Source organism: Panulirus ornatus, chromosome 36 (genome assembly GCF_036320965.1).
Source record: "Panulirus ornatus isolate Po-2019 chromosome 36, ASM3632096v1, whole genome shotgun sequence".
Lineage (NCBI taxonomy): Eukaryota > Metazoa > Arthropoda > Malacostraca > Decapoda > Palinuridae > Panulirus > Panulirus ornatus.
Window position 1 is genome coordinate 3,584,675 of NC_092259.1, and position 22,350 is coordinate 3,607,024.

Below are 22,350 nucleotides of genomic sequence, written 5' to 3' on the forward strand. Positions count from 1 at the left end.
AGTCAAAAAGTATTACCTGATAACAAGGCACTGGCAGTAGATTTGACTAAGAAACTGCAGGTTGGTCTCTGAGTTCTGGAGAGTGTGCGAAGGAAAAAGTTGTGAGTTAAATAAAAGCAAGCTTACCTGAGGAGAGAGAAGGTTAATTAGAGTGTGAGCTAGACAGGAGAGAACTTGGAGAGAGTGAAATGCTTTAGATACCTAGCAGTGAATGTGGCAGCAAGTGGACACATAGGAGCTGAACAGAGATTAAGGGTGGGTGAGAGGGCGAAGGTCCTGAACACACTGAGGAATGTGTAGAAAGAGGGGTCACTGTCTTAGGATTTCCTTTCCATAGTTTATATGCAACTTGATGATATTCTGCTACCTCATAATACAAAAGACATAATCACTGAGAGAAAAGGCAAGTTTTCATAGTGTGTTTTGATTGGGATATGAAGTTCCTTTCCAAGAGTGAGGCACTAAAGGCTAATAAGCTGCACGAGAGTTCACCCTTTGTGGAGACTTTTGCTGTGGCCAACCCTTGAGAGACTTTCAAATGGGAATGTGCATCAGAGATACAGATAGAAAGATAGAGAGTAATAACATAATCGAAGTTTTCAGAACAAATGGACTTCCATGTTACCAAAATGGGGAAATGTTTTGCAAACTTTATGGACTAAACATCATTCTTAATTCACTCCCAAGCAGCAGAAGGCTAGCTGAAAAACATTTCTGAAGGAAATGCAGATGATGGACTGCACAGAAATTATATTAAAATTTGGGTGATGAGTGGGGAAAGGATCATATGTATTGACAAACACTCCAGGAGGGATCTGAAATGAAAGCATGTTTATGGACAAGACAGATAAGGTAATCAATGATGAAGATGGTATTAACTTCATATTTTACAATGCTGAAGGACTATTTAAACCACTGAGAACCCCGCACAATATTATTTATTTCATGCTTGTCTGCTGTTTCCTGCAATAATAAGGTAGCAAAGGAACAGAAGAAAGACCTCATTCACTCACATCCATTCTCTAGTTATGTATAATCCATCGAAATTACAGCACCCTATCCACTACTAGGGCCTACAGACCTTTCTTTGGTTTCCCCCAGCAGCTTCTTCTGCCCTGGTTCAGTCCACTGACAGTACACACACTACTGGCATGTGTTAAACCCTTTACAAGGGGTTTAATACATCCTCCTTTCTCCATTTAAACCCAGTACATCAACAATATCCTCTGAGCTATCAATTCTCCAAAACTCGATCAGGATATCAGCCAGTAGAGAATCTTCTCAATGCCTCTTTAACATTACAGATCTTTCATGCACTGTTTTAGTAACATTTCTTCCCTTTTGACATGTGGTTCAGATATATTTAATGTTCAACTTGATAATCACACATCTTAAAACAAAAAGATGCTGCTTCAACTAATCACATCAAAGTCACATAACAGCACTATAACGTCAATGCTTTACAATAACATAACTTTCCTGAAATGACATTATGTCTCCTTCCAAACTGCCCAACCCACCTGAGGAGCCTGAGTCTGGAAGTGACAAATCTTCATCATCACTGTTCTCTGGTGATGGGGCATCAATGGTTGGAGAGGGGACTGGGCTTGGTTCTGGCAGGGTTTTCATTTTTTCCTCCAATTTACTCTTTAATGTCTTTACTCTATTCCCAAAGTTTTTATACGCCTGCAATTTATAAAAAGGTAAGAGGTCATAGATATGAAAAACAAAATGCTCTCTGGGTGTGGGATCTGACAGTACATTTACATGATTTCAGAAATATGCATATTGCAAAATTACCCAAGAAGAAGAATATACATGTCATTATCAATAACCAACTTTATAAAAGCTGTCTCTCCACATGGAAATGTCACTTGCATGATCATATAATGATTCAAAACTTTAACATTAAAACTGTAAGGATTTTAAACTCACGTTAGCCACCATTTTTGCTTCCCCACGCTGAGTCTCGTAAAAAATTTCAGCTTGTTCAAGCAAAGTGACAAGCTGCGTCCTCTCCTCTACTTCCTTTTGAACAGATGCCATGTAACACTCCAGAGCAATCACAGCTTCCTCAAATTCCTCCATACGTTCTCGACTTGTTCCACGCTCTATTGGTCAGACAAAATCAACATGATGTAGTGCTCACAAGTGAAAAATAAGCGATTGTTTTTCAAATATGATGTACAACAAATATAAATAAGATATACAGCAAATAAGAAAATTCAAGTTCAATTTCAGAATATCCATTCTCTAGCTGTTATGTGTAATGCATCGTAACCACAGCACCCTACCCACATCCAGGCCCCACAGATCTTTCTGTGGTTTTCCCTGGATGCTTCACATGCCCTGGTTCAGTTCATTGAAAGCATATCGACTTCAGTATACCATATCATTCCAATTCACACTATTCTGTGCACACCTTTCACCCTCCTGCATGTTCAGGCACCAATCACATAAAATCTTTTTCACTTCATCCTTCCATACCCAATTTGGTCTCTCTGCTCCCCTTATTCCCTCCACTTCTGTCACATATCACCTCTTTATCAACCTGTCCTAACTCATTCTCTCCAAATGCCCATACAATTTCAGTGCACCCTCTTCTGCTCTCTCAACCACACTTTTTACATCTCTCTTTCTCCCACATTACTTACTCGATCAAACCAACCTACACCACACATTATCCTCAACATTTGATTTCCCTCTCCTTCACACCCACCCTCCTCTGCACAACCTTGTCTACATATAATATCATTGGGACAACTATTCCTGTAAATATACCTATTTTTGCTCTTCCACATAACATTCTCTCTTTCCGCACATTCTTCAATGCTCCCAGAATCTTTGCCCACTCCCCCACTCTAAGACTCACTTCTTCCATGGTTCCATTCACCACCAGGTCCACTCTCAGATACCTATCTGTCTATCAATCTATACCTCTGACACCTGTTCCAACTGGAACTCCCTCAAAGAACAGGCCACAACAACAGCGTATCTATAACGAAAGAACTCTTGGCCCTCACCCTTAACAGGCTACTGGCAGAGGGCAAGTCTAGCGCAGTGTCTGCAGAGGCTCCTACCTAATGTTCCTAATGATTACTTCTATATACTGCTCCTACCTACTACTTCTACCTTCTAATCCTGCTGCTCTTACCCTTTTTCCAAAAAGTAGGCTAACACATACTGCTCACTGCAGGAAAATCTAGAGTTATGAAGAATAAGCTGCACGTTAAGTGTTGTCAAGTGTTACATATAACAAGGAGAGATTAAATGTCTGTGGACAGAATGCCATAGTCCACATGCGAGTGAGGCAGAAAGAAAATACAGCTACCTAGGTCAGAGGAATGCAACTTGACAAACACTAAAGTGCTAGTTCACTAAGATGTCACTAACCCTCCTGATACTGAGACTGGGTGTGAACAAATGTGGCCTTTTTTGTCTGTTTTCCTGGCACTAATTTGCTGAAGTCGGGGATAACAATGCTGTTTCCTGTGGGGAGGGGTAGTGACAGGAATGGATGAAGGCAAGCAAGTATGAATATGTACATGTGTATATATGTATAAGTCTGTGTACGTATATGTATGTATTCGTTGAAATGTGTGAGGAAGTACCAGGAGAGACTGAATATAGAATGGAAAAAGGTGAGAACAAAGGAGGTAAGGGGAGTGGGGGAGGAATGGGATGTATTTAGGGAAGCAGTGATGGCTTGCACAAAAGATGCTTGTGGCATGAGAAGCGTGGGAGGTGGGCAGATTAGAAAGGGTAGTGAGTGGTGGGATGAAGAAGTAAGATTATTAGTGAAAGAGAAGAGAGAGGCATTTGGACAATTTTTGCAGGGAAATAATGCAAATGACTGGGAGATGTATAAAAGAAAGAGGCAGGAGGTCAAGAAAAAGATGCAAGAGGTGAAAAAGAGGGCAAATGAGAGTTGGGGTGAGAGAGTATCATTAAATCTTAGGGAGAATAAAAAAGATGTTTTGGAAGGAGGTAAATAAAGTGCACAAGACAAGGGAACAAATGGGGACTTCAGTGAAGGGGGAAAATGGGGAGGTGATAACAAGTAGTGGTGATGTGAGAAGGAGATGGAGTGAGTATTTTCAAGGTTTGTTGAATGTGTTTGATGACAGAGTGGCAGATATAGGGTGTTTTGGTCGAGGTGGTGTGCAAAGTGAGAGGGTTAGGGAAAATGATTTGATAAACAGAGAAGAGGTAGTAAAAGCTTTGCGGAAGATGAAAGCTGGCAAGGCAGCAGGTTTGGATGGTACTGCAGTGGAATTTATCAAAAAGGGGGTGACTCTACTGTTGACTGGTTGGTAAGGTTAATATATGTATGACTCATGGTGAGGTGCCTGGGGATTGGTGCAATGCTTGCATAGTGCCATTGTACAATGGCAAAGGGGATAAAAAGAGTGCTCAAATTACAGAGGTATAAGTTTGTTGGGTATTCCTGGGAAATTATATGGGAGGGTATTGATTGAGAGAATGAAGGCATGTACAGAGCATCAAACTGGGGAAGAGCAGTGTGGTTTCAGAAGTGGTAGAGGATGTGTGGATCAGGTGTTTGCTTTGAAGAATGTATGTGAGAAATACTTAGAAAAGCAAATGGATTTGTATGTAGCATTTATGGATTGGGAGAAGGCATATGATAAAGTTGACAGAGATGCTCTGTGGAAGGTATTAAGAATATATGGTTTGGGAGGCAAGTTGTTAGAAGCAGTGAAAAGTTTTTATAGAGGATGTAAGGCATGTGTACATGTAGGAAGAGAGGAAAGTGATTGGTTCTCAGTGAATGAAAGTTTGCGGCAGGGGTGTGTGATGTCTCCATGGTTGTTTATTTTGTTTATGGATGGGGTTGTTAGGGAGGTGAATGCAAGAGTTTTGGAAAGAGGGGCAAGTATGCAGTCTGTTGTGGATGAGAGAGCTTGGGAAGTGAGTCACTTATTGTTCGCTGATGATACAGCAATGGTGGCTGATTTTGTTTTTGTCTGTTTTCCTGGTGCTACCACTGACATAGGGGGTGATGATGCTGTTTCCTGTGGCACTGGGAATCAGTGAAGGTAAGGAAGTATGAATATGTACATGTGTATATATGTATATGTGTTTATTTGTATGTATATATATGATTATGTGTATGTTTATTCTTTTACTATTATATTATCATAATTAACAGCTGTTTCCCATGTCAGCAAGGTAGCACAAGGAAACAGATGAAGAATGGCCTAACCACCCACATACACATATATATACATAAAAGCCCAAATACACTCATACATACATATACATTTAAACGTATACATACATAAACATACACAGACATATACATATATACACATATACATATTCATACTTGCTGCCTTCTTCCATTCCCGTCAACACCCCACCACACATGAAATAGCATTCCTCTCCCCCCCTCCATTGGGCCATACAAACATTATAAAGCCTGACTAACCATAAAATACTTTTTCTTTGCCCAATTACCATTCCAACCTTGACATGGTACCATCAGAAATATACATACAAATAGTTAATCTCCATAAAGCCTGTCTTGCTTTAATGAATAACATACCTGGTGTACCTACAAAATCTGCTAACCATATCCAAACCTTGATAACCTCTCCATATGACCTGGTTCATATGATTCTATCCACTGCCATATCCACTCCCAAGCACTTACAGCATGTCACTTCCTCTGGGTCCTTTCCATTTACCCACCTTCAAATATGACAAGCAAAAACAAAACATTACTTTATCCATCACCAAAAAAAAATCCACATCAATGCCTCTGTTACAATGCACATGAAGACTATAAAAGCACAATTATAGAAAGAATGCAGAATTTGCTGTTCCATTCTGTCCTTCCTCATGCTTGGAGCATTTTCACATTAAACAGATTCATATGTAAGAGTCAAATTCTTATTTCTTTTCATACTTTACTGCCATTTCCCATCTTTGCAAGGTAGTACTGCAAGGAACACATGAAGAAAGGACACATTCGCTCACATCCAATTCCTAGCTTTCATGTGCAATGTACCAAAACCATAGCCCCGTATCCACAACCAGGGTGCACATACTTTTCCATGGTTCATTCTAAGTCATGTCACACACCCTGGCTCAATCCAGTGACATCACATCAAATCCTTAATAACACACAATCTTAGTGCATACTCAATCTTCATGATAAACTCATTGCATATGCAACAAAAATTCTTACTACCATTAAATCACCAATATTTTTTGGGCAGAGCACACCTGAAGCAGGCGAAGACATGCCGTAAATGCTTGTCACGGGATGGTCTGCAGTACAAGTGAAGATAATCAGTAAAATCCGTAAAGTATCCACAAAGTAATCTTAAGATGTAAGGGAATAATAGGTGGGTATGTTTCCTTCTGACACCACATGATACTTTACAAAAACTTAAATGCAACAGCCTACTAAGCAAAAACAGCTTTATACTCGCCTTTGACAGTTTGCCTTAGCTGATTGATCTCCTCGTCAGTCAAAGAGAAATCTTGGTTCTTCAGATCTGTTAACAAAGATTCTGTTGTCTTCTCTAGAGCAACTACTCCTCTAATCCCTTCTACTAGGTGTACAGGCTGCAGATAAAGAAATATGGTAAAAAAAAAAAATCAAACCAGCAATTTTCATAGAGCTTTCCTGTAACAGCCATTAACAGCTGTGCACATCTATGCACCCACACACTTATATGCATAAAACTCATTTTATTTAAAAATTTCAAGATGTGACAGTACCTTTCCTGGTTTTCAAACTGGCTACAATCTGAAATCAGGAAGTGACTCTAAGATCAACAATGGTGTTATGCTGAGCAGTTACAAAATAAAACCATGATCTAAATATACAGAAGGTATAGCCCATACCATCGCATTAAATAATTTTTTTTCTCTCTGGTTTTGCTAACTACAGTCTAGTACATTCTCCTTTTTCTTTCATACTATTTGCCATTTCCCGCGTTAGCAAGGTAGCGTTAAGAACAGAAGACTAGGCCTTTGAGGGAGTATCCTCACCTGGCCCCTTTCTCTGTTCCTTCTTTAGGAAAAAAAAAATATTCAATAACTTCTATAGAAATATGAAATTATCCACAGAAACATCTGGAGACTGCAACTTTACTACATAAAGAAGCTAAAACATAACATACGAATGGGATTTTAGCTAACTGACATACCCTGTATCTTCATTCATCCCTAAGAGATACTTAAATCTGTTATCTTCAGATGTCTTCACTTCCTTCATTTATATATCATCTGCCTTGACCTTCTTCCTGAACTAACTAGTAATCTGAATATAGTTTAATCAGCTTTACTGAATGAAATGTCGTTCTTCAAACATGTAAGCAATCCCATCATGATCTGCATCACATATGAAAATAATGTCACATTCTCTACATCACTGAACCTTGATAAAGGTAGATATGAACTACCATGCTATACATATCCTATTTTGTAAAAATTAATATTCATTAAACATTTTATTTTCATTTTCTTTATCCATTACACTTAACCACCGTCTCCTGCGTTAGCAAGGTAGCGTAAGGTAACAAATGACAAATGGCCCAACCCACCACATACACATGTATATACACAAACCCCCACACACGCACATATACACATTTCACCATATACATATACACAGACATATACATACATACAAATGTACATATTCATACTTGCTGCCTTCATCCATTCCCATTGCCACCCCACCACACACGAAATAGCATTCCCCCCAGCGAGGTAGTGCCAGGAACAGTCAAAAAAAAAAAGGCCACATTCATTCACACTCAGTCTCTAGCTGTCATGTGTAATGCACTGAAACCACAACTACCTTTCCACATCCAGGCCCCACACAACTTTCCATGGTTTACCCCAGACACTTCACATGCCCTTGTTCAATCCAATGACAGCATGTCGACCCCGGTATACCACATCGTTCCAATTCACTCTATTCCTTGCACGCCTTTCACCCTCCAGTATGTTCAGGCCCCGATCAATCAAAATCATTTTCACTACATCCTACCACCTCCAATTTGGTCTCCCGCTTCTTCTTCCTCCCTCCACCTCTGACACATATATCCTCTTTGTCAATCTTTCCTCACTCATTCTCTCCATGTGTCCAAACCATTTCAACATGCCCTCTTATGCTCTCTCAACCACACTCTCTTTATTACCACACATCTCTCTTACCCTTTCATTACTTACTCGATCAAACTACCTTACACCACATACTGTCCTCAAACATTTCATTTCCAACACATTCACCCTCCTCAATACAACCCTATCCATAGCCCATGCCTCACAACCATATATCATTGTTGGAACCACTATTCCTTCAAACATATCCATTTTTGCTCCCCGAGATAAAGTTCTCGCCTTCCACACATTCTTCAACGCTCCCAGAACCTTTTATGTACATCTTTATATGTTAAATGTTAAAATTTCAGAATAATAATGAATTCCAATCTTACAAATCTTAAAAATAGGTTTGTATATATCTTAATGTCAGTATTACACAGTTTTGACTGGGTTTACCATTACATCACTGATCCTCATGTCATCATGTCTACCTGTCTGTCTGTTTATCCTGCAGTATGCTTTTCCAATAATCAATATTCCAGTAAGAGTAAACATACCTATATCAATTTTACCTATATCTCTGACCCTCATTCCCTCCATGAACTCCCATCAAAGGGGTGGGTAAGCTAAAGTGTCTCCACTTATTTCTGTCCTTACATGCCTCCCTCACATACACCTTTACACATTCCTCCACCACATCTCTCCCTCCAGTACTCTTCCACTCTATTTCCCCATGTCACAGACAGTCTTTCTCTCACACCAACCCTTTTTCTCGTACCATCATACACTCTCCTTGAAAACTCCCGAGCTTGCATTCTTTCTACATGCACACACCACCTTAAAATATCATGTTTCACTCAACTCAGTCATTTAGGCTGATGTTAATCAAGCATTAGTATGTCAATCAAAATAGACCATTATCAAAAGAATATTTAACTCAAATCAACATCAATCAATACTGGCTTTACATTACCTGAAAACTGGAGAGAACAATCTCATTTTCTGAGGCATTAACTGTTCCAACATTTTCCACTATTTCAGTCACATCTGAGATGAACTTGGCATCATAAATCCCTCTCTCCTCCCAGATATTGAAAATCCGTCTAATTTTGGGACGGATCTTTTCATCTCTGTTGAATTTATTATGAACTTATAAACATGTTAATTCTTAGCCCTCTTCATTCACATGGATAAAATTTTACAATACCATGAAAAATCTAAGAGGAAACTTTGCATTGTATAAATTCATCAAAATGGGAAAAGCTTTAATATCATGGAGGAATAATAATTCAGGAAAAATTATGGTAAAACAAATAATGGAGGGGATAAGTCACTGATTTATAATGCGTTTATATAAAAGTTCATAAAAGAAAAAAGAAGAAATTTTAATTGTGCAGTAAATGTAAAATATATACGTTTTGTGTGACTTAAAGAGTTGGAATGGACATAGCTTGCCTAACAATAATAAAACACCTAAAAAACTCTCCAGATACACTGTATTCTATAAAGCAACTCACCTGACTAAAGGAGCAGCTTCTTTGATGGCTGTGGCAAAGTGCTGCACTATGTCTAAGATCTTCTTACGCCGGGCATTTTGTACAACATCATTACATACATAAAACAAGGTCAGCCGATGAGGTACCTTTGCTGCAAGAGATATCATTCATCAAGATACCTTTTGATGTTAAAATCAAATTAGTGGAGAATACAATCAAAACAAACAACAGCAATAAAACCAATAAGAACATTAATGACACTATTACAGAAAGAATCAAAGAAAAAAGAAGTTCATGGAGATAATAGTAATAATGACAATAAATAGGAAGAGCTATGCTGAAGTAACATGAGTGCCCCTGTTGTGTAATATTACCAAAAGTATAATCCAAGCAGGTTTGATCAAAGTCCAAGAGAGTTTAGCTATAAGCCATCATTTATGTCCATCTGGATTTATGTCCAAATGCTTGATCTTTCTGCTTACATGCTAAGGGTCAATAAAATACACAATACTGCCAAAGTTGATAAAAATCCAAAATGATTACATGATGCCGTTAATCATACACTAAAGTTCAAAAAATATATCTTGGCACATAAAAAAAAATCCTGATGACATTCTGGGAAATAGAGCCAAAAATTAGGCTGACCTGCAATTAACATCCTTAAACCATGATCACTGTATGAATCATAAACTTCCATACTAACAGTAACTTCCGTTCCACCATATCACAAATAAGTCCTCTCAAATTTGAAATATCGCTGGCCTTTCTAAATCTTTACACAAAATCTATCTAACTCTTGTAAGGTCAACCTCTTCTCCTTATAACCTCAACTACAATGCTTTAAATCTTTTTCACTAACTTATCATCTACCATATGTTCTACAAGGTCATGCCATCTTAAAAGACTTTCATCCATGTACCTTTCTAATAACTGTTTTCACACCAAACAGCCTTCTAACATCTTCATTCTTTACCCAATCCTTCTTATTCCAAGTTCTGTATATTCCATAAGTTCTGCTCTCATTTTTCACTTACCCTGGCCTAACAAGAGTTTGATATCCAAGTATCACAGTGTCCTCCTTTAAGCAATCTCCACATACCGGCAACATTTATATTCCTTCCATGCAGCAAATCTTTCACTCTACCTCTGATTTTCCTTCTTTAACTTTCACTTCTTTACCACCTAAGTTGACATTACTCTAGCAGCCCATCGCTCAAAATCTAGGGTCTTGCTGTTTCTTATATTTACTTTCAGCATCTTCATCCTCAACCCATTATTAAACAATGTAAGTTCTCCCCTGATCCAGCTCACAGAACAGTAGCATACATCCATCAACTTGAGCAACTCCCAATTCATTTTACCTCTGTTCAGCCTTATCTCACCTTGCTCTCATCCCACATATAAATAAAAGCACTCACCTTTGCGGACTGCACGAGACCATGCCTGGATGATGGAATGGTGGTGGTTTTTGTGTTGAAGGCACCACCGTGAAAGGGACTGTATGTCATCTGATGTCTCTCTCACTGCCGAAAGGCGCTTCTCCAGGGATCGAGAATCCATCTTGCTTTCTCTGCTCTTACTCATTTTACAGGAAAGTGCAGAACACTACACGAGAACTTCTTTATCTTTCCCTTGCTCATGCCTTTCCACTCCTTAACTGCCTTTTCTTTTCCATTTTTTAACTTTCCAATGATTTTACTCACAAACCTTCCATGCAACACTTCTTCATTAAACACTTAATCATTACAATAATCTTACTGACAAAAAGATAAAAATATACATAACCTTCTATCCTTCAAGAACCTTACAAATGTAGGTCAAATTACCATCAACCATACAATAATCTAATCAGTTTCACCATACAGCAATATACCATACTCATATACTACTATTAGTTTGAAACAATTTCTGTAAACCTGAGCATCATTCCTAAACAGATATACTTATAACAAATCAGTATATTTAAATCTTCAGGTATACTCTCAAGAAGATGGTATTTAAAACAGGACATTATAAGCTTTACAGCAATACCATCACAAGACAAATACCCCATACATTCCTAGGTGCTGACTTCTGCATCTTTCCAACGCCTAACTTCACATGCTGTTTATCTGAAAAGAGAAAATACATGAAATATGTAGTGAAAAATAGGAACAAATGCAGTTTTCCCTTAATGTTGCTGTATCATTAATTAATTAATTAATCAATAATAATAATAATAATAATAATAATAATAATAATAATAATAATACAAATAATAATAATAATAATAATAAATTAAAACAAAAATAATAGTACAAAGGAATATATAAGACTTCAAACAGCAACAAATCATTGTGTCCTTTTGATGCTGTTTGTGATGGTGGAAGATATCAGAAACTCACAGAATAGTTTGGTAAAAGTTAAATGGTACAGAGACACTTCAATAAAAATAACCTGCAAATTGTAGTTGTAACTAAATGTAAGTCGTAGACTTGAAGCAAAGAATTTTCAAGTCTGTTCTCACAAGTGTCTATAGAACTGCTTTCAACCACTCAAACTAGCAAATCATTCCATATAATAACAATCCTGATGAAAAAAGATACTTCACTTCATTTACGGTAAAACATTTGCCCATGAGTCTGTATCCATTTTGAGTAAAATCGGAATTATCTAGTCTTAAGTAACCTGATAGCTCAAGATTACATATGCCTTTCATAATTTTGAATACTTGTATTAGATTACCTCTTAACCTTTGCTTGTCTAATCTAATTAGATTTAAGTCATTCAATCTGCTCTCAGGACTGATTTCTCAGTTCAGGAATCAACTTAGTAGCTCAAGATTGTACTGTCTCCATTCTTCCTATGTCTTTTTAAGGTAGGGTGACCAAAACTGATTACAATAATCAAGATGTGGACAAATCAATGCACTGTAAATTCAAAGGCCCTACCTATGAATCCAAGAATTTTCTACACTCTTTTCACTGCTTTTGTGCATTACTTACTTGGTTCTGGGTCACCAGAGATTTATCAAACCCAAGACTTTTTCTTCATTTACCTTTTGCATTTCAACAAACTTCATACTGTAGCCTGCCTTTTCATTTTTATCACCAATATGTAAAACTTTGCACTTACCAATATCAGAATTCATTTGCCACCTATGAGCCCAGTCCATCAATTTGTCCACTTCTGTTTGAAGCTGTACATGTTCAAATTCATTTGTAGATTTATTTCCCAGCTTTGTAATACCAGCAGATTATGATATCTTACAATGCAGTCCATTATCAGTATCATTATAAGAAAACCAATCATAAGGCTAAACCTTGTGGCACTCCACTTCTTACACTTAACCATTCTCAGACTTGGCCATTTATCACAATTCTTTGTTTATGGCCAGTCAATCAATTTCCACTCCACTTAAGTAAAACCCCATCAATACCAGTGACTTAATTCATGCAGGTAACATTTGATGCAGAACCTTATCAAAAGCTTTTTGAAAACCTACATCGATAATATCAACTGCTTTACTTTCGTTATGCATGTTGATTCTATCATAAAAGAAATCAAGCAAATTTGTCAGACATGAGCGATTTCAGTGAAAACTATGCTGATAATCATTCATCAAATGATGACTCTCTGAATGGATTACAATTCTATCATAAATGATGGTTTCCATAAGTTTTCCAAATACAGAATTTAAGCAAACAGGCAATAATTTCCAGGTGGTGACTTGTTACCTTTTTTTAGTATTGGTGTTACATTGGCAAACTTCCATTCATCTGGAACTTTTCCCATACCAAGTGACTCATCGAAAAGGGCAGTCAAGGGGTTTACTTTCATTTTTTTGCATCTTTCATTGTTCTCGGATAAAACTTATCAGGAACTCCCATTTTATTTATCATCATTTCATTTACTACCAAAAGTATGTCTTTGGCTTTTATGTCAATTTGTTGCAGAGCATTCCCCTCTCTTATCAATGAAACTGGATTCTTCAGGACAAGGATTGTGTTTCCCATTATAAGTACATAAGCAAAATAGTCAATAATATTTTTGCCATAGCTTCATTGATTTGATAAATACTACCAATGAAAATCTGCCCTTCCCACTTCTGCATGATGACATCAGAGACATATGAGCAACAGCCTCAATAGCCTATATCCAATCTCTGGCTATCACTTACTATGTACAGACATTACTGTTTACAGCTAGGTCCACCAGACTCCACCTTAAGTGCTTCGTATACCATCAATCACTTCATCACAGCACATCAGCTCCTCAACCATTTAATACACCACTCTAATCTTTTTTTCTTTATGTCTGCTGAAATGGCATAGGCATCTGAGACCCTAAACAAGGCATGCATAATGCCAATGTACAAAGACAAAGGGGATAAAGTTGAGTTTTCAAACTACAGAAGCATAAGTTTGTTGAGTATTCCTGGAAAATTATATGGGAGGGTATTAATTAAGAGGGTGAATGCATGTACAGAGCATCAGATTGGGGAAGAACAAAGTGGATTCAGAAGAATGTGTAAGAGAAATACTTTGAAAAACATGAATTTGTATGTAGCATTTATGGATCTGGAGAGGGAATATGATAGAAATGATAGAGATGCCTTGTGGAAGGTCTTGATATATGCTGTGGAAGGTAAGCCGCGAGAAGCAGTGAAAAGTTTTTACAAAGGATGTAAGGCATGTGTACAAGTAGAAAGAGAGGAGAGTGATTGGTTCCCATTGAAGGTCAGTCTGCCGTAGGGGTGTGTGATGTCCCCAAGGTTGTTTAATTTGTTTATGGATGGGGTGGTTTGGGAGGTAAATGCTAGAGTTCTGGAGAGGGGCAAGTATGCAATCCACTTGGGATGAGAGGGCCTGGGAAGTAAATTAGTTGTCGTTTGCCAATAATACAGCTCTGGTGGATGATTCGAGTAAGAAACTCCAAAAGTTGGGGCTTCAGTTTGAAAAGTGTGTGAAAGGAGAAAGTTGAGAGTAAATGAATATGAGCGAGGTGATTAGGTTCAGTAGGGTTGAGGAACAAGTTAATTGGGATGTAAGTTAGAATGGAGAAAAATTGGAGGAAGTGAAGTGTTTTAGATCTCTGGGAGTGGACTTAGCAGTGAATGGAACCATGGAGGCAGAAGCGAGTCATCGGGTGGGGGAGGGGGCAAAGGTTCTAAGAGTGATAGGAATGTAAGGAAGGAGAGAACCTTACCTCAAAGAGGAAAAATGGGTATGTTTGAAGGAATAGTAGTTCCAACAATATTATATGGTTGCGAGGCATGGGCTATGGATAGGGTTGTATGGAGTAAAGTGGATGCATTGGAGATGAAACGTCTAGGGACAATAGGTAGTGTGAGGTGGTTTGATCAAGTAAATAATGAAACGGTAAAAGAGATGTGTGGAAATAAACAGTGGGTGGTTGAGAGAGCAGAAGAGGGTGTGTTGAAATTGACAAAGAGGATATATATGTCAGAGGTGAAGGGAACAAGGAGTAGCAAGAGACGGAACTGGAGCTGGAAGGATGGAGTGAAAAAGATTTTGAGCGATCGGGGCCTGAACATACAAAGGGGTGAGAGGTGTGCAAGGAATAGAGTGAATTGGAACAAAGTGGTATACCAGAGTTGATGTGTTGTCAATGGATTGAACCAGGGCTTGTGAAGCATCTGGGGTAAACCATGAAAACGTCTGTGGGGCCTGGATGTGGACAGGGAGCTGTGGTTTCAGTGCATTACACATGACAGCTAGAGCGAGTGTGAACAAATGTGGCCTTTTTTTGTCTGTTTTCTTGGTGCTGCCTCACTGAAGCGGGGAGTAGCGATGCTGTTTCCTGTGGGGGTGGGATAGCGACAGGAATGGATGAAGGCAAGCATGTATGAATATATACATGTGTATATATGTATATGTCTATATATGTGTATGTATATGTTAATATGTATATGTATGTGTGCGTATATGGGCATTTATGTACATACATGTGTAGATGAGTGGATGGGCCATTCTTCATCTGTTTCCTGGCGCTACCTCACTGATGCAGGAAACAGCGATTGCATATAATAATAATAATAATAATGATGAATTTTATACTTGATCGCCGTTTCCTGCATCAGCGAGGTAGCACCAGGAAACAGACAAAGAACTGCCCATCCACTCATATGCACACATATATACATAGCCTGAGCCAGGTACCCATTTCATCTATTACAAATGCATCTCCCACCTTTGTGAAACAAAAGGAAAAGATGAACAATGGCCATATCTTTGCACATCCATACATCCATCTTCCAGCTGTCATTTAAATATAATGCACCAACACCACAAACACTATCTACAGACAAGCCCCACAGAATTTTCCTCAATCTACCCTGATTCACCCTTGCCTTCACAAGATAATGAATGATAACATCCCACCAGCTACCCCTCTTGGCACAATCACATCAGAAAGTCTCTCTTCTCATATATCAGTTAGAATAAGCCAGTAATGCCCAATGATCCTCTTTTCTACTCGCATACATAAATATCTGTATGTCCCTCTTTTTAAACCAAGTTTTCCCAGTCACCGGCCCTTTTTCAGCACATAACTTCACAAGATGTTCATCATTTCCATTCACAATGATGAAACACTCCATGCCCCAAGCATACCCTCAACAGCTTCACATTCGCATTTAAATCACTCATCATTTATATCCAATCTCCTGCATCTAAACTGCTGACACATTCATTCAGCTGCTTCTAAAACACTTGCCTCTCATGATCTTCCTACTCAAGGCCAGGTGCATCAGCACTAATAATCGCAAATCTTTCACAATCCACTTTCAGTTTTACTCACAACAGTCTGGAGCTCACTTCCTAACAATCTTTCACACTCTCCCACAACTACTTCAGCAGTAGCACAACCCCTTCTTTAGTTCTTACCCTTAAACCAACCTCTGACTTTACTCCTAAGACATTTCTAAACCCTTCTTCCCCTTTATCCTTGAGCATTGCTTTACTCAAAAGCTAGAACATCCAAGATCCTTTCCTCAAACATACTACCTATCTCTCCTTTCTTCTCATCTTGGTGACATCCACACACCCAAGCCTGATCCTTCAGGGAGGCTGAGCACTCACTGCTTGGCTCCTTCTACTGTTCTGTCCTTTAAATGTTGAAGGGAGGATTTTCAGCCCTCTCTACTCCCACCCCCTTTAATTGCCTTCTATGACACAAGGAATATGGTGTGCGGTCTGTATCTCCCTGTGGGCACAATGCAGGGGGGAAGACCTGTGACTGGGTATGCCCAACTGTCTTGGATTGAAGATGGTCTGCACTCTAACTACATGGAAATCTTTCAAACAGAAAGGGACTAAACCCAAAGGGGACAACTTACCATTACCCTGGACAGTACAGTCTCAAGCTGTCCCTGGCTATTGTGCCAGACCATGGGTCATACCGGTCATACCCAAACAATTTACACTTTCACATAAATAATTTCACTACTGTCTGATGATGCATAAGTCATCATCTCACAACTATTATTGCAATTCAGTGACATTAACATTAACCCTAAACTAGCAGCATGTACCTCTGCCCACAGTGCCAAACACCAATCACTAAGAGGTACTACTCCATCAGGTGCTCTAACTGCACTCAGTAGTTCCACCTCCACTGCATTTAAATATTATCCATAAAAGACTACTCAGAGAATTAGACATGCAGCAACTCCTCAAGATAGTATCTCCCAAAAAACCCTCACCACAAACACATATATCCAACATATAACAATACAAAGTGCTCAGTCTCATTCTTCACAAACAACCCTGTTATTCCATAGAACTCTAGTGACAAACTAAACATCCTGCACTCATTGCCTATTGCATCAGAAACAAACACACAGAAATATTCAACCAACTCCAAGAACATAGCATCCACACAACCCTCATCACAAAATGAGACTTACATCCAACTCCTTCCTCCCACCTTTCAACAACTACACAACAGTAAGAAAAGAAAGACAACAAGGGCAAGTAGGCCTCATAATACCTGCCCACTGAACCATACCATTCTCCATTACCAATGGCACTACCAGACAGCTCAGAAACTATAAGAACAGCTTAAAAATAAAACTTCACAGAATTAATTACAAAACATTATCAACACCATACCTCCCACCTTCACATGCCCCTCTAAATAAACTCCCCAAATGCAAAACTATCCCACTTGACTCAGCACTCACACCTAAGATCTTTTAAGCCATAATCCATCTGCATCCTCTCAATATCCTCAACCTAAACAACCAGCCAACCAGACTCCCCCAACTCACCACCTCTACCAGCCAACCTCACCATCACCTTCTCACTCAGCCCTACACAATCGCACCACTTGAAGCATGCTACCTAAACTGTCCACTGACCATCTATCCCTCCTGATAACACTCCATCAGGCCCAACCAATCCACACAACAATCAAAAAGAAAGACTTTCACAAACCACAGGTAAGTAGACTGGCTAGCTTTCACAAAGTGCAGTACATGGAAACAAAGCTTCAAAACTTCAGTATGGATGACTTCCCATCCTTAACTCATGCTGTCTCTCACTTCATCAACATCTTCAATCAAGACAAAAAAAAAAAAAAAAGCACTTACCAAAAGGACATAAAAATAAATATATCCCAAACTTCTCCCCACAAGTTACATATCTCATAAAACAAAGAAACCAGCCAGGCTAAAGCACTCACCACAAGCAGAAATCAGAGAGTAAATCTAAACTAAATAACACCATCACTAACCTAATAATGAAAAAACTGAAAACTGGCACTCCTTCCTCAACACAATGAACCACAAAACTCAGAGTAGCCAACTCTTAGCACTTTGAAGAAGATCCACACTTACCACACTAATCAAGACCCAACTCATGGAGCACTGCTGGCCTATTCCAACAACATCTCTTTTCCCAAAGAATACACAAACACACTCATGAGACACCACTCAAAAGTTAGCCACAAAACTAAACTAACCCCTGAACAGAAGAGTCATAATAAATCTTAACAGAATCCATTCAGAAACAACTACCCACACACCCTTCATTGTCACAGATACAATCAATACAATTAAAGCCTTAGGTAACTCTCAGCTACAGGGCCTGACAACTTATCAAATTCTCATACGAACCACTCAGGCAATACAACAAAATTTCTAAATCTCTAACATCTGAAAACTTGTCAGCATAATACCAATCCTAAAACACTACAAACCAACCAACTCTCCCTCCTTCTACCATCCTGTATCATTTCTGTCCTCAGCACCCAAATTATGTGAAAAACTGATCCATAACAGAATCAAACAAAACACCCTACTCTTACCCATACAACATGGTTTCATACCCAAACACTGTACCAGCATGCTAAACTGGGACCTCACACAACATAAGGCTTCAAGCAACCTTAACACCCATTCCACGCAGTGCTAGTGGTAAAAGACATAAAAAGCTTTCAACACTGTCCCCAAACACCCTCCTTAACAAAAAGAAAAAAAAAGTAGTTGGAAAATTCATAAATGGGAGCTATGGTAACAGTCAGTAAAAATAGCTTCATCTCTAAAACACTCAAACTCTCCAGTGGAGTCATCTTTGGAGCAGCTCTTTTTCAAACCCTCTTCAATCATTTCCTACAATGACATCCCATTACCTACGCCAAAGAAAAACATTCATAAGGACACACATCAAAACACCATGACACCAAAGTAGCAGCAAGAAACATGCAGCATAATGCTATGCAATTGGCTCACCCAGAACAGTCTTCAATCACTCTTTTAACCTTATACAGACACAAACCCTGCTTTATACCCTCCACTCACCTTGAATGGACAATCACTCCCACTGAACAAAATGTCAACCAATCTAGGCATCACATATGACACGTGAAATTCACTTCCCACACCAATAACACCACCACTAAAGCAACATAAAACTACATAAATGTGCTCTAAACACTGCTAAGCATTAAATTTGGACATGAAAAAGAATTCTTTAAAATCATCTCCAAACAATTCATTCCCTTCGCACTAAACTATGCCTCATCTGCCAAATTCCGCCTTCTTAAAAGGAAATATAACAAAACTGCAAACCTCACCAAACCTCGGAATCAGAAAAATCACTGGCTGCCACACAACCACAAACACTCAACACAATGAAACAAAGATCTTCCCAATATAATTTCACCTCAACATGCTCGACACTCAATTCTATTCTATGCAAAAGCAGTAGACCCCTCCCATCCAAACCACTCTATAACAAACTACCAAACCCCAAGTAGAAATAAAAAGTTTACCCCTGCCTCATTTCAGCAACCTTTACTCATATCCTTCTACACCCATACTGACAAAATACATAAACAATGAAATGTCCTGTCAAGCACAAAACAACCACTTTCCCAAGTTGGTCTAAACTCTGCTCCACCAAACAGACACCCATCAAAAGCAACAATCCTTAGACAAATATGTCATATATTCCTGTATATACTGCAAACATCATCCCAATACTCTTCATGCCCCTAATACAAGTACCAAAACAAATATACCAACCACTTTCTACTTAACACTCGTGCACTCTCCAAACTATGACACACATCATCACCGCTACACTTAATGATTTATGGTCCCAGGAAAAGTAAGTGGCAGGCTTCCTAAGCATGGCAGGAGCCTCATAAGGATTTCTATCCAGAGGTAAAAGTATATATATCTTTCTTTCATATTTATTTGCCATTTTCTTCATTAGCAAGACAGTGCCAGGAACAGACAAAAAAAAGGCCTTAATCACTCACATCCATTCCCTAACTAGTGTGTGTAATGTAACAAAACCATAGTCCTCTATCCACAAAAAGGCTGCACTGGCCTTTCCATGGTTTCCCCCTGCTGCTTCATATGCTATGATTCAGTCTACTGACAGTGCATCAACCCCTGTACACCATGTCACTCCATTTCACTCTATACCATGCATGGCTTTCACCCTCCAGCATGTTCAAGCCTAATTTGGTTCACTCCATCTCCCATCCTTGTCCCCTCCATTTCAGACACATACGTACATCCTCTTTGTCAACCTCTCATCACTTGCTTTCTCCATATGTCCAAACCAAATATATATATATATATATATATATATATATATATATATATATATATATATATATATATATATATATATATATATATTTGTCCCTGGGGATAGGGGAGAAAGAATACTTCCCACATATTCCCTGCGTGTCGTAGAGGGCGACTAAAAGGGGAGGGAGCAGGTGGCTGGAAATCCTCCCCTCTCGTTTTTTTTCAAATTTCCAAAAGAAGGAACAGAGAAGGGGGCCAGGTGAGGATATTGCCTCAAAGGCCCAGTCCTCTGTTCCTAACGCTACCTCGCTAACGCGGGAAATGGCAAATAGTACGAAAGAAAAAAAGAAATTTTATATATATATATATATATATATATATATATATATATATATATATATATATATTTAATTAAAACTGCCTAGGACCCCTTTCCAGCTACTGCAGCTTCACGGCTGCACTACTCCTAGTAACAAGGAATTGACGGATTCCTATGAAAAGAGAAGCTCTTTGATGAGGTGGACTCCTGATGATAGAGCCTCATCAGAGGTGAGGTTCTGAAAAACCTATCCCATTCCGGTTATCAGTCACTTTCCTGGTCTCCCTACATCAACCAAATCCAGCTTTTCATTGAGGGACATTGACATGGCTGGCAAGCAAAAACTGTATCCCTCCACTGCAAATAGTATGGAGTAAGTAAAGGGGCAAATCTTGTCACCTGACTTCCAAGACTATACCATGCTGACAGACATACAATAATCCTGCCATACACAAGTAATACAATCTGCTTGGCAAGGAAGCCTCACATATGAAAGACCTATTTCATATGGTGTCAGATCATTTTGAGGAGACCGCAAATACATAAACCATCCCTGGAGACAGGGGAGGAAGAATACTTCCTTCATGTTCCCTGTAAGTCGTAGAAGGCAACTAAAAGGGGCGAGAGGAGAGAGCATGTTTATCTCTTCCTACTGAAGAAAGGGTTTGATTGTGTTGTTGATTGGTTGTTTAAGCTTTTCATTGTATGTTAGGATCCTGGTGGGGGAAGTCCTTTGGGGCCTCCACCCACAATCGCCCAGTCTGGCCTCAGGCTAATAGGTTGTGTCACTGATCAAGTTGTAGGAAGACAGCCTAAACTAGTCTGGTACACTTTGTAAGTACTTGGCCAGTGCACTCTTACTTCTCTACTGTGGATCCCATTCTGTTTTAGATGACAGGAGGCATGGTGTTGAAGAGTCTTGGGCCCTTGATATTTAAGATGTTCTCTCTTCTTGTGCATACTGCACCTTTGGATTTCAGATGTATTCTACAGTCTTCCATGCCTGTCATGCCAGTAGGATGTTATTTTGGAATGTATGTTGGGAACCAAAACTTCTAGGATTTTCCAGGCATGAATGATGATATACCTCTCCTATCTGTGTTCCAGGTAGTAAAGCCTTAGATATTTCAGCCATTCCCATTTAATGCAGTACTTGAGGATTGGCAAAATGCCTGTACAGTTCCTTTGTATAAAGGGCAAGAGGGACAAAAATAAAGGTTCAAATTACTGAGATAGGAGATAGTTGAACATGCTTGTTAAGTTGTATGGAAGAGTGGTGACTGATAGGATGATGGCATGTACAGAGCATTAGACTGGCTATGAACATTAAGAATTCAGGAGTGGTAAAGGATGTGTGGATCATGCGTCTGAAGAATTTGTGTAAGAAATACTTGGGAAAACAA

At 38.9% G+C, this 22,350-nt stretch overlaps 2 protein-coding genes across 4 annotated transcripts in view; one reads left to right on the forward strand and one right to left on the reverse strand.

Moving 5' to 3' along the window:
- Positions 1-22,350, forward strand: part of LOC139760261 (uncharacterized) — a 79,509-nt gene that overhangs the window by 54,817 nt on the left and 2,342 nt on the right. The window lies entirely within an intron of this gene.
- LOC139760260 (uncharacterized) overlaps positions 1-22,350 on the reverse strand; it is a 53,482-nt gene that overhangs the window by 20,882 nt on the left and 10,250 nt on the right. For all 3 annotated transcript variants that reach the window (XM_071683198.1, XM_071683196.1, XM_071683197.1), the window contains exons 2-7: positions 11,000-11,692; positions 9,603-9,732; positions 9,059-9,215; positions 6,459-6,594; positions 1,936-2,111; positions 1,521-1,686 (exon numbers count right to left, since the gene is read on the reverse strand). In XM_071683198.1, the coding sequence (XP_071539299.1) occupies positions 1,521-1,686; positions 1,936-2,111; positions 6,459-6,594; positions 9,059-9,215; positions 9,603-9,732; positions 11,000-11,165 (931 nt within the window). In that variant the 5' untranslated portion in view covers positions 11,166-11,692. The remainder of the gene's footprint in view (positions 1-1,520; positions 1,687-1,935; positions 2,112-6,458; positions 6,595-9,058; positions 9,216-9,602; positions 9,733-10,999; positions 11,693-22,350) is intronic.